At 36.5% G+C, this 13,889-nt stretch overlaps 1 protein-coding gene across 3 annotated transcripts; it reads right to left on the bottom strand.

Moving 5' to 3' along the window:
* Positions 1-523: 523 nt before the first annotated feature.
* On the bottom strand, positions 524-13,772 carry slc43a2b (solute carrier family 43 member 2b). 3 transcript variants are annotated; one of them, XM_084400761.1, is made up of 15 exons: positions 13,649-13,772; positions 11,955-12,116; positions 8,103-8,385; positions 7,871-7,926; positions 7,679-7,755; positions 5,836-5,928; positions 5,605-5,738; positions 5,309-5,502; positions 5,011-5,154; positions 4,418-4,435; positions 4,033-4,165; positions 3,780-3,912; positions 2,288-2,361; positions 2,041-2,164; positions 524-1,940 (listed from the first exon to the last, which is right to left on the bottom strand). In XM_084400761.1, exons 2-15 carry the CDS (start codon positions 12,112-12,114, stop codon positions 1,779-1,781), a joined length of 1,785 nt encoding a protein of 594 aa, XP_084256887.1. In that variant the 5' UTR covers positions 12,115-12,116; positions 13,649-13,772; the 3' UTR covers positions 524-1,778. The 3 variants fall into 3 exon arrangements, with proteins under 3 accessions (XP_084256887.1, XP_084256889.1, XP_084256888.1); XM_084400763.1 differs by having other exon boundaries at positions 11,955-12,192; positions 13,649-13,767; XM_084400762.1 differs by lacking the exon at positions 4,418-4,435 and having other exon boundaries at positions 11,955-12,192; positions 13,649-13,768.
* Between the last annotated feature and the right edge of the window lie 117 nt (positions 13,773-13,889).

Below are 13,889 nucleotides of genomic sequence, written 5' to 3'. Positions count from 1 at the left end.
AATAAGGTTCAGAGGCGTTGTGTGTAAACATGATGGTTACTGTAGTTCTAGCATGCATGAGCATGCATTTACTCATCCCACTTGCACAAAAACAGATTCAGTATTCCTTAAAATAAATAAAAACAGTCAAATGCTAACTCAGAAAATGACACAAACCTTCAATGCTTAAATATGTTGAATACAAATACACTTTATGTATTTAATCTCACTTTATTAACCAATGTCTTTGCTGCTGATTTTTTTTTTTTTATTGTTGAAGTGTTGAATTTTTTTTTAACAATATTATAACACTACTTTTAAAAGTAACTTTCCCCAACACTTTTTTTCATCCCCCCACCCACCTTTTTCCACCTGTCAAACAAAAATATTTCCATCACAGAAAACAACCTTGTTTTTCTTAATTCTATTTATATATATTTTTTTAAATAATAATTTTACAGTACATCTATTATAATAGTATTAGTATATAATAGTATAATAATATTAAAATGTTTTCACTGTAAAATAATAAATGGCACAAATGTAATAATTACAAATTTTATTGCATATAATCTTCAACATTAATGCCATATAGAACAATACATGAAGGTTTTTGAAAATACAAACAAACAGCCACAGCAACACTGAAATGTAAGTTAATACAACACAACCTTTGCAAAGACTGCATTGTCCATACGGCCTGTTAAGAAATAAATACATTACACACAACACCAAAACATTTCCACAGAATCCTTTACTCCAGTCTTTCTGTCAGCTATCATCATCTACTGCACTGTAAACTGCACAAAAGGCACGTTTGTGAGTTAACTTGTGCTTTCTACACAATATTTTACTTCAGAGGTCCATGATAACTTGATCTAACGATCAGTGACACATAAATGACTCTCAACACACTATGAGAAATCATGGAATGTTAGTGAAAGAAAGACAGAAAAAGGGAATTATGGGTCATGAGGGGTTTTTAAGGACATGTGTTAAAGTGCTGTTGTTGCCCTGACATCTGCGCCTCAGCTTTCAGCCATCACCTCGCAGATCATTAGCAGTTCAGTCCAGCCTCTTTTATGTATGCATCTCATGTGCATAGTGTACAAACTTAATACATAAACAGTGGCTTTCGTAAAGTACCTATGATCAAAAGTGATCAAATCATTTTCATAAATACATTATTTCATAAAAAGGCACTTTGTGTATCATTATGAACGAAACATGTTCTTGAAAGTGGTTTTTAGTGAATGCAATTACATTGCACCACTATTATTACAGTTAAAAATGTGGGGCTGTACTGGTTTACATTGAAATCTCAATACAGTGAAGGTTAGTTAAATGAATGGGGTGTTTGGCTGCGTTTCTGGGTGAAACGGCCAACTGGCATCCTTACGCCGTCTGTGCGGGCCAGGCTGGCCTCAGTCTTCCTCAAAAATGTCCAGTTGGCAGAAACTGTGTATATAAAAACCATATACTAATATGCCGTATACTGAAATGTCCCTAGTTTGCATTATGAAGAGACAGTCAGGGTTGAAACTTTTCCACATGTATAAATGCGTAATATAAAATATCTGAATTAAAATAAAATGGTGAAGAAGGGGGATGCCGATTTCCCCATGTTGCTTTCTGTCTCTCTCATTCCTCTTTTCATCCATTGAGATACTCAATAAGCCTCTAAGAAAGAGACGCACAATAGTGTTTAATCGTCACTGCGGGTGTGTGTTTTTATGTAGCTGTGATGATATTCTCATGCCTTTGTTTTTCCCTTTATCTGCTTTTTTTCTTTAGCTTTTTTACACAAATGCCTCTGGTACGTCACTGCCGTTAATTTTCAGATAGATTTTAGCATTATTTTCTTTCTCCTTCCTCTTTTTGTGCAGAGTACTCCTGAAGTACAGCAGGTAGAGCGGTAACAAGAAGCCCATCATACTGAGAACCAGCAGACCAACGTTCACCTACACCGGGGAAAAAAAAGATAGAGAGGAGGTCAAAACATGCCTAACGGGCATTTCATCCATTTAGTATTACTAAAGCTCTCTCTTGTTTGTTTCATACCCAGAGCGGGTCTCCATGGAGTGGTCCCATCATGGCCATGAACAAAGGCTGCTGCAGCAGAGCGAACAGAGCGCTAACCAATGACTGCATTCCGGTCAGACTGCCAAACTGAGATGATGGGTACCTGCAGACACACAATAGATTTTGTGTTATCATATGCTATGCTTTAAATGCTGCTATTACTGGCAAAAGTAATGATCACAAGCAGAATATAATCATGTGTTAAAGATAATGCTGATAAACTCACACAGCAGCGTAAAGTCCTCCGATGGCGGAGTGGATGAAGCCTCTGACGATGGTGTGAAGGACAAATGAGAGCATCTGGAGAGAGATGACATGAGGTTAAATGACAAAATCACACAGTATTAACTTGTTTATTTGACTGTTTCCTATGGTAAAATTGGCAGCTGACATGCTAGTAGTTTCATAATTGAGCCACTAGAGGGAGATGCTGTACAGCTAAGCAGACACTCAAGGGAAATAGGTGCATACTACTCCGCATGAAAGAAATAGTAAGAGTAGTATGCTATTCCAAATTTGGTTGTATATCATGGCCACCAAAAAAAGTAATTAATTTCTAGCTACTAATTACATCTTCAACAGTTGAACTACTTACTTTACTAATTACTCTCTCATAAAAAGTTGCATTACTTATTACTAATTACTTTCTAAATCCCATAGAAACTTCAAGAATAGACTTTTTATTCTTTCAAATAATAATATAAAATAGCATTATTATTCTTGAATTGACCAAAGTATTTAAGTTACATTAAAAACATACATTTTAACATTTATACAGATTGTTCTATAGTCTATACAGTATTTAATGCAATTACATCAGAAGTAACTGTAATTAAATGAAAGTAGTTAATTACTTAGTAACGCGTTACATAATATTTATAGTTTAGAAGTAAACAATATAATGCGCACAATATAATAATTTGTGCCCTCGATTTATTCAATTGGGGCCACGTTGTAATAATTTGCAATATGTAACATGTATGTACATATGTTTATGTAATAATCAAAGCGAGAGAATAAATTCTTAATTCGTGGCCACGATATATATACATATATATATATATATATATATACAGCTTCATTACTATTACCAGAAACTAGTTTTAAGATTTTTTGTTTTATAAAAGTTTTTAGTTTTAATTTTAGTCTTGGTTAACAACACTGGTATACAACAGAGCATACTACAAATTTTTATTTTATTTTAACTGATTTACATTATACTGCACATCATTTAAAAAATAGCATATCAAAAACTGTGCATTTTGGAACAATAAATGTTTCAACTAGTATTGTACTACATTGTTGTCAACCTCATCATATTGCAGGATTTCTTCAGTAGAAAATAAACATTTATTTTGCTTTATTAATTAAAATTTTGTGTAAATATCTTAACTACTGGCAGTACAATCATTTAAGAGAAAGAGATATTATAAACTGCGGATGATGTTATGTCCAGTTTGTGCATCAAATTGCAATGGAAGGTCAAGTCAAATGCATTGCATTGTGGGATATACTACTTCACACATTCTGCTTTTTTTGTGTTCAGCCCATTTTGGCAATGTGGGTTATTCTGGTATTCCACGCAAATTAAAAAAAACAGTACACATGCTGCAGAAATAGAGTAGTATGGTATACTATTCTGAACAGATCCTGTATCATATTGTTGAATTGATACATTTATATGGACTATTCATAACACAAAGACACATAACACACACCTGAAGTGGGAGATTGGGAATTAGGCAGGTGACGCCAAAGCCGACGAGGAGGATGTTGGTGAAGATGAAGGCACGTGTGGCATTGGTGACTTTCTGAATCTGTTTGTCTCTGCGTTTGGGCTGGGGTTCATCCCTGGAAACATGGAGTGAACAGAGACGCTTAAAACAGCTGTCACTGATTTTCTAGCATTTTGAGCTTCACACATTATTAGTCCATGTCCGATAGGTCACTAAAATGTGTTCTATAACCTACTTGTTGGGCTCTTTTTCATCGACTTCTCCATCATCGCATTCTTTCAGCTTCCAGTCCATGATTTGACCGATGACCGGCGTCGTCATCAAGCACAAGAGTTGCATCACTCCAAAAATTGAGGTGTAGAGGCTCACTGAGAGAATAAGAGAGAGAGAGAGATTATAACAGTGTCTAATGGATAACGTCTGAGGTTGGTTAATAACTACTCTGGTTAATGTGAGTTTATGGCACTCTGCAGGCTTGCGTATGCATTTCGCCCCTGAGCACAGGTGGACAGGGAGTGGGTTACGCTTGAGGTGAGTACAGGAGAAGGTTAAATGTTAGAACAACAAGCTTAGGGAACTACATGCTCTACTGGTTTCTACTGCGCTACTGAGATTCTTACCCAATTCCATTTTCTCAACTGCAAAAATAGTAAAATTTAAAAAAATATATTAGAAGGCAATTAAAATTTCAAAACTGGCAGAAAAAAATAACTGATATGGTTTTAAAAATCTGCAATAGTAACACAAAAATACATATATTTGTATTTTTCCAGAAAGGATTTTTTTTTTTTTTGCATTCACATTTCTGTATTATTGTAAATTTAGTTTTTGTTTTTTCAGAAAAGAAAAAAGTATTTTCTTTTCTGTGGCATATTATACTATAAATAATTGTTATATTATAGGTTATAATTAAAAAAAGTATTGTTTAATCTTTTTTACAGAAAAATCTTTGCTGCGCTCAATATCTAAATTATCATAATAATTTGTTTTATTATTATTTATAATTTTATAATAATTATTTATAATTATAATCATAATTTTACTGCATTCACATTATTATTGTTTTTGTTATTACTGCATCAAACATTACTGAATTATTGTACTTAGTAAAAAAAATTTTTGCTGTGTTCACATATTAATTACCCTAATTAAATGTATTTAGAAACAAATGCAATATATTTTTTTCCAGACATATGCAAACATGCTTATCCACCTGTGTTAAGATCTCCTCCGCTGAGGGCCTCCAAGATGTTGTTCATGGCTCCCATGTAGAAGATGAGACGCAGCTGAGTCACACACATGGTCACCAGACTCAAAATGAACAGAGGGCTTAAAATACTCTTCATGAACGACTGAGCTGCAAGGAAGAAAAGGAAAACAGAGATAGTCAAAATTATTTGTTGACCTGTCGACCCATTTATGGCTCTGTTACTGAAACTTTGCATTTGTGTATTTGCGTATGTTTCTGGTCTTTTCTTGTGTCAGACTTGTGTTCAAACATTGTCACTTACTTTCCTCCTTGGTCTCACTCTGCAGTTCCAGGTCCATGGTGGACAGACAAAGTTTCTGACCCTCTCTAGCAAGCTCTTTCTGTTTGTGAGTGTTATCCACGCTGAGACGCTTGCCCACTGTCGTCACTTGATTATAAAACTGCTTTCCTGTAATCTTATGGTCAAATCCCAGCCAACTGAACTTGATCTTGATACTGGATATACAGAAAAAAATCAGAATGAGAGTGAGATATTGTAGATGTTTGATGCGTATGAGAGTGTGGGTTAAGGTTAGGGTTAGTATGTGTGTTTCTTACGTGTAGTCCATGTCCTCGGGTCCAGGGAAAGGCTCCAGGGGCCAGTTGAAGAAGCAGTTGATGAAGACGAGTCCTGCACAGGCCGCCCAGACCACCAGAATCATGATGAAGGTCACACCAATGTCATAGATCACCTGTTAAAAGAGAAACTCACAATGAACAAATATTATCTAAGAACATAAGGTAGGATTACAATCATTTGTTTTCACCCTGTTGTTTAATCTAACAGACCTTGACCCCAGGAAAGGTGACAGCCGAGGAAGCATACGAGCCGATCATGAGTGCGATGAAGGTGGCACGCAGGTCACCAAACATGTTGGGCAGCTGGAAGGAAACATGGAAACAGATGAAGAACATTTGGTTAAAAATAACTTTAGATAAGCAGACAGAGGACTACTCCATATATATGTATATAAATAATTTATTAATTTAAAATGTATATAATTCTAAATATAAATAAATTAAAAAGTTAAATAAATTAATATAAAATTATATAAAATTTAAATAATCCATAACAATCCTGGCAAAAAAGAAAAGCATGTTTAGATCTATTTAAAAAAAATTATAAATAAATGTATATATATATACTTACATTCATTTATTTTATTTTATTTGTAATCATAGTATTATATTTGTTTCATTTTTAATTTAAAGTTTTAATTATCCCCCAAAAAATCTTTATTTTATTAATATAATATAATATAATATAATATAATATAATATAATATAATATAATATAATATAATATAATATAATATAATCCATAACGATAGCAATATAAAAATCATATTCAGACTGTGGTTATTCAGAGCATCTTTTTACTGTGTGACTGCTATGAGTATAAAGACAATTGACCCACAGTCTTTCTCTAAAAATGGCAGGATGCAAGGAGAGACAGCAAACAATTACGGGTTTATGAAAGCACAAGTCAACAGTGAAAGCAGTTTCGGTTCCGAGGCACTGACTATAACAAGAGAATGAGGGTTGGGGGTTGAAAGAGAGGAAAGAGAAAAAGAGCAAGTGACAGAGGACTAGAAAACTAGAAGACTATGAGAACTAAGTGGCCCCAAATTATTTTGAACACTTAATCCACACTTCTTTCTTACTTCACTTACTTTCTGTTCCTCATTGTTAATAAAAGAGGAATAACTAGGTTAGTAAGAACTGAAGAATGATCCACCCAGTCTGAACCGGCTGAATCTGAGTCTCTTTTATGACTAATTGGAGGCCAAACTGGGGCAGCCTGTCCACAGTTATGCCTTGTTCCTGTGACAACAAGTGGATGAGCAACAGCGAGTGTCCTGTTATGTAAGAATGCGTTTGAATGTGAGTGATCAGCAGCTTTGTGATGGAAGAGTTGTGTTTTGTGAGAACAGAACTGGTGTGAAGATATTCTCCAAAATCAATTGTTATGCGACTTTGCCACTCCATGTACACTTCAAGCAGACGACGCAACACGGCAAACAAGAACACTCTCATTATTGTCAACAACATTTTTGCATTAAGCCATCAATGCAAGTATTTGGGGCAGGTGTTGTTTTAAAACTTTTTCATTTTGAGGATATTAAGAGGTGTGGCAAAAAGTACATTTTGGACTCTGGGTGTAAGTGTTTTTGTGAGTTCATGGTCATAGAGTTCCTTTGAGCACATGATAACCGCAGGCTAATCTTACAGGGTCAGCACTATGAATCAGGAGTACTGTATGCTGCCATGGTGCCAGAGCGGTGACAAAAGCGAGTCAGCAGGAAAAACACTGAAGTAAGATGCACAAATGGGTCTAATGATTAACTTACTGCACCACGCTTGAGAGAAGCTCAAAAGATTGAGAAAAAAGAGACACAGAGACTTCTAACTAGCCTGGATGTAGCAGGATTGAAGGGAACAAATGTTACAATTTCAAATTCAACCACTGAAAAAGCCACCGCTAATCTGAATATCAGATGGGACGTATCCCCCTCAATGTTTATGGCGGTTACAGCCTGCTAATTAGCAAGCAACAAGCTAATTCAAACACATCAAAAGAGGTGGAAAAAATGAAGCACAAGTGTACATTCATGAATAAGTTAACACTCACCGTAAGTGAAGTGAAGGTCATACACATTCCCCCAAAGCCATTAAAGGTCAGAGCGATGAAAATCAGAACGGACAGTTCTAGAAAAAACAAGCAGGTGTTAACTGTTCCTAGTGGAAAATTGACATATTGCTATTTGTTTCAATAAGTATGAAGACATAAATTCATTCTGAATTGCATATAGGACATTCTTACCATTTGGGTTGCTGGCTCCATAAGCGATCATTAGGCATGAGAGGGCAAAGCAGGCACTGAAAAAGGAGGATTTGACACTCAGAGGTCAATTAATCATGGAAAATGTTCTGGTCATTCATCTGTATTGTGATGTGACCTTAGGATACACACTTGCCATATTATACAGTGCAAAAGATTTATATATTAATCCAAAAATTGGAATGATTTTGGAAATGAAGCACATGCCGTCTACCTTCCAAGCAGGCGGAGTTTGCGTGGACCGTATTTGTCCATGACGATTCCGAGCGGGAGTGTGATGGCGCTGAGGAGGAAAGAGCCCACGGTGAAGGCCAGATTCAGCATCTCATCCTGTTCTTTACAGATGAGCCAGCCGTTCATCCTCAGGTGTTCCTCTGGATGTTTCAGAGGGACCACCTCCACCCCTCCAGGCTGGAACTCGTCATAATCAAACTCTGCATCATTCGACAGTGATGAAGGCACAGCTGGTACCGAGAAGTTTGCCTTTGAGCTGTTTCCTGTAGGAAAGAAGAAGAAGAGGAGAGGTATAAGAGGCTAATGGGGACCCATGTAACTTATTACCATCAGCTACCACCAAAAACCAGCTCACTGCTAATGTGACCTGAAATACAACCCGCTGGAGTTTCACTACTCATCAGGTCACCATTTCTGCTAAATCATGGGAATAAAGAGAGAGAGTGAGAAAACTCAGATGTTGGTGTAAAAACTGGTCACGTGTGTCCCTGCTGTTAGCCCTATGCTGTGACGCAGGCATCAGGTACTTGTAATTCTGGTTGCTGTCCAACCACGCAGATGCCGCACGTGCAGACTTCTATACCTCTCGATAGTTCCTTGAAGTTCATGACTGGGGTTTATGCACTCTTCGGCCTTTTGTTAACACCATGGATGGAACGGTCCATGAATTAAAGTTACAGAAGGTAAGGACACTCCAATAATGCCTCAAGACTTGGAATTGTCTGTTGATGTAAAAGTTCTATAGCAACAAGAACACTGGAAGCCTGAGGAAAGTTAGTTCACTCATGTCATTCCAAACAATACAATAAAAGTCAGTAGGCTCCAATATTGTTTGGACCCCAACATTCTTCAAAATATCTTTATTTTGTGTTAAATAGGGGAAAAGTCATACAGGTTTGAAATGACATGAGGAAAAGCAAATGATGACAACATTTTCATTTTTGGGTGAACTCTCTCTTTAACATGCTTAATGAAAGCATAAATCAACCTGGAATTACATCTGGTCTAAACTGGTCTTTTCAGCTGTTCTCCAGAGTGTCTGAGATAAACCTTTACCCAGCAGTAAAATGCTTGGAATGAGGAATCACCATTCTGTGGTCTCAATAAAACCTGAGATAAGGGCTGGGAAAGATAGAGAGGAGAAAGCTCAACATTTGCTCTTCCTTTATCTTTGATCTGCTGCAGGAACAATGTTAATAATCGTCCTTTTGGACTATTGTACAATCCTGTTCGACATTATCTCACCACGCATATACATATATAAACTACTGATACTGAACCAGGTGACACTCAATTAATAGCTGCTGGTTCACTGGAGACATATACTGTAGATAATCAGACATGACCTTATACTAATCGTTTTTTCCATCTTAACTGCTGATGAGTGATAAATGAATGTTTCTCTGAAAAACACAAAATGTGGTAACAAAAAGTACGCTTTTGAGACATGTGAGTTAATTAGACAAAACCTGTCTTTCAAAACTTTAAGATATCACAATGGCAATCACAACTAACAGGGAATTTCCATAAAACTTTCTCTCAACAATATGGACAAATGTTCCTCCAGTAATGTTAATGGAACGTACGTTCAAAGTTATCTGGTCTTTAATAACGTGTTCAGAGAACATTAAAAAAAAAGTTTTCATAACTTAATGAGAAAATATTTTTGTTAGGTGGGTTATTGGTGTCGGAACAGTGACTTATAATCAGCCACTCAATTGTGCCAGTGTCATCCTGATGATACACGTGTCCTCCTTCCACAACAAAGGAGGAGGTTTCCAACTCCAAGCATGCTCTAGAACTCAGTGCAGAATGTTCTGACGTGTTTGGCACCTGGTCGTGAACTTTCTCATGCCACACAGGAAGGGTTGGGTTTTACCTCCACTGCTAGGAAACTGAGGCTTGCTCTGGCTTCTTTCCTAAACCATGCTAATGTGTGTGCTAAAGATGCACCAAACATGGTGTATGTAGGCCACATTAATGTGCAAACGGCTGCATATTGCAGGACACACCCGGGAAGGTAGCAGTCACAAAGAACAATCTGATCTGAATATCTGAATATGATTTTTCATCTGATCCTTCACCTTTTTTCTGATGGGCTGACAGCCATGTGATGCTTTTGTGAGTCTGAGTGTCACATAAAAATCCAAATTCCAAGTTTTGTTTTATAAAAATTCTTTAAAATGTCCTAAACCTTTGGAACACTAAACACATTCCTACAGGAACGTAGACATTTTAACATATTAATACAATGATTTGAGGACAGATTAGGGAGTGAAAACAAGGAGGGGTTGTTCTTTTCATTCATAGCCATTAGTTTGGTGGCCAGATCTGATAAAGTGTAAGGAACAGACACAGTACAAATTGTCTCTAACCCCATTTCAGAGAAAGCTTGAATGTGATAAAGAACTGTTATCATGCCAACTTCAAAGATTACATGACTGGAAATCAAAGTTAGTGTACTAAACCACATGCTTCGCATCCTTCAAACTGGTCAAGAAGAATGAATGCTGACTAATGCCTCATGACACTGTCCTTTGAGTCTTATCTGTGGACTTTAAGATTGCTGAATACTGTCTTGTGCACTGCCGATTTTCGCTGAGACAGTCTTATTATGCCACAATAATGTGACTGACCGAAAGGACAGGCAATAAGCTGAGTAATGTCAAAAAACAGGAACTTCTATAACAGCAGCAAAAAGAAACGATAAGCACTTTCCCATGCAAAAAAAAAATTCCTGCCAAGCAGACAGACAGACAGACACGTAAGATGCCCACCACTCCACCCAGAAAAAGTGGTATTCCTAGATCTACCCAAACGATAAGCCTCCTACGGTTTCCTTCACAAACAACTCTTTTTCTCGTCTTCTGCCCCTCCTCTACCCCTTTTCTTCTTGTCTGCCTGGGAATTTCAAACTAGCTTTTGTGGTTAAATAGGTTTCAATGTCCTCATGTTCTATTAAATCTAGTCCAAAGTGGTTGAGAAAGAACAAGACAGTGATAAAAAGGTCATCAGCATACACACTACACAGTAAGACCAAAACATGTTCTGTGAAGCAAATCAATACCAAAACCAGTTCAATCAATTAATTATGAGCCAACCAGTAGGTCTGAGGTGAACTGACTGAAAAGATAAACATTTTAATTTACATTAAACAGGTCGTAGGCCTCTCGATTTAAAGGTGCACTTGATTAGGTCAGGGTCCCTGTGGAAAATCCTTCTACATTCCAGTGTTTTACTGAGCAACCATGACTATACCAGCTGATTTAATGGAAGTCTGTGGTAGTGTCTGTGGTTGTGAGGCTCCTTTGGGAAGATGTCATTCTTCCTCCTTAGAGAAATTAAGCACAAAAGTGTTTTGCTGCAGAGCGCAATCAGTTACACCACATAAAACGCTACTGTCATGACGGATTACTGCACAATACACGTGACTTTAAAAGTAGGATCCTGCAAGTACTATCAGACACAGTGTGTGTGAGCTTTCAAGATCAGATTGGAATAATGGAATTTGCCAATATGCATACTGACCGTTAGACAAAACACAATCAGGCATTACTTAATTAATTAATTAATTATTTTATAGATAGGATCACAAGCTTGACTTGCAGCGCATGAGAACTAAATGTTCCTCAATGACTCTTCTAAATTGCTGCACAGATTTCTTGAGTTCTTGTTCTTGATGTGTCATTCCTTCTTCAGAGCCGTGTATTTGTTTCTGGGTTACTTCAAACACCCTTACATAAAATAAACTCATTCTTTGTGGTTCTAAAAAGGTTCTGTGGCCTCAGATTGGTAAACCCTTTTTGAATCTGGGTGGAAGAGTGACTCTTACCTGGCTCCATGCAGAGGTAAGAATAGAAGCCTTCAGACTTCAGCATGATGAGTAAGGAACCCCAGCCCAGCAGAACAGCGGAGAAGAGCAGATTTTCAATAATGGCTGTTACCGCCATCCACCAGCGGCGGGCAAATGCTGTGGCTAGAGTGGGTGCCATGGCTGCAGGGAGAAGGAAAGCAGACAGATAAGAGGAAAAGGGTGGTTGACAGTGTCTGCTGGGATGAGACCTCACAATCTGTGGATAAAGAAGAGAGAGAGAGAAGTGTGTTTTAATGGAATGACCAGGTTTGCATGTGAGGATGCTGTTATAAATAAGTCTGCATTTTTTTAGGGTAACACTTTAGAATACTGTTCCCTTCATTAATGAATAAATACACAGGAACAAATGAGTAACGCATCATTAACATTCTATTTATTACTATTAACTAACAAGAAACTCTGATTAACAAATTAGTAAGTAATAGTGATCAGTTGAATGTGGTAGTTCACTATGAGCTAATCAGTAACTACTATTTTTCATACCTCCCAGATCAGAGACCTACAATATACAGGTTCGTAATTAACACGAATAATGCATAATTTATAATAAAAGGTAAAGGTAACCCACTAGTAAGGACTCAAGTGTAGGTTTTAGTTTTTGAACTCTTATTAAAATGTGTAAATGATCAATTGAAAGAGACTCACACCTTCTTTGTTATGTAGGTTTTTCAAAATCACTCAGCTGGCTATTTTGCATTACAGTGCAAGAATAGTGAAAGGGAGGGGTGCCAAAACTTAAAAATTCACATTACAACAGACCCCAACACAATGTTTCGATGCAAAATAACAAAAAAGATAGCTATAGTAAAAGTAGCCTAAATTGAATTTTATGACTTGTAGGCCTATATCAAACACAAACGCATTATTATTCAAATGTCATCACTATTTGTAACGCAACAGAAAAATAACTGATTTTGTGTGTGGAAGAATAATCCTAAATCCTACAGCTCTTCTGTAATTTACGGAATATGCTCCTCGGAAATGAATGGGAGACGAATATCATCTAGTGAAATCTTTTGGTACTGCGGCCAAACAAAATCTTACTGAAAGCTAATTTTTTGAGATTTCAAGCTCAAATTTGGAACACGACTTGTTTAGATTTATCCCTTTGATTTTCTTGCAGTTTTAGAGTAAAACGTGTTTTTGAAAATATAGATTTCATACATAAATTAAAAATTGCATTTTTCAGAACAATAAACGTAACATTTTGTAACTTTTTTAGGTTCACTTTTTTAAACTTGTTTCACTTCAGCAATAATTTACCATGTGTCGTATTTAAAAAGACATCAAACTTAAGTCTGTGCTTTAAAACATTGAAGATTTACGACAGTTTAAGTTGGAAATGAAATGTTCAGGTCTATGCTCAAAACGTGAATAAATGGATTATAACTACTGCGTAAATACAATGTAGTAGGCTACCATAAAATCCCCTAAAAATATAAACTATTAAATAAAAAAAACATTATCATACTAAATATAGTAGGCTATAGGCTACATTCCTTTCACTGAAAAAAATAAATAATATTTTTTTAACGCCACGCGAAGAGCACCAGAGGGTTAAAATGTAACAACCCAACTAGTCATATACTGCATTTATTTAAAATAAAATATTATAATATAAATACAAAATATATAAAATAAAGAACACATACCTTTGAGAGAAAGGCAAACAAGTTATGTAGCCTTTTAGTGCAGAGTGATCTCCCCCTTGATGCCTTTGCTCTCGCTTCCCCCTCTCTCTCTCTCTTTCTCCAGCAGTTACAGGCACTTTCTGAGAATTTGTTTCAGGGCAACTGTCGAATTTATAGCTGTTTCATGTGGGAAAGCATCAGATCGTTTCTATTGGCTGCATCGGGAGGCTGAGTATAACTGTCAGCCAATCAGCTGCGAGTC

The sequence above is a fragment of the Rutilus rutilus genome (genome assembly GCF_951802725.1).
Source record: "Rutilus rutilus genome assembly, chromosome: 25".
NCBI classification, from domain to species: Eukaryota; Metazoa; Chordata; class Actinopteri; order Cypriniformes; family Leuciscidae; genus Rutilus; species Rutilus rutilus.
Note: the sequence above shows the minus strand (reverse complement) of the source record. Positions and strands in the feature narration are given on the sequence as shown.

Coding starts and splice junctions, on each gene's coding strand:
- slc43a2b (XM_084400761.1), bottom strand. CDS start 12,114: ATGGCACCCACTCTAGCCACAGCATTTGCCCGCCGCTGGTGGATGGCG. Junction 7,756..7,870: donor TGGAGCCAGCAACCCAAATG/GTAAGAATGTCC, acceptor TGTTTTTTCTAG/AACTGTCCGTTCTGATTTTC. Junction 2,362..3,779: donor TTCCCAATCTCCCACTTCAG/GTGTGTGTTATG, acceptor ATCTCTCTCCAG/ATGCTCTCATTTGTCCTTCA.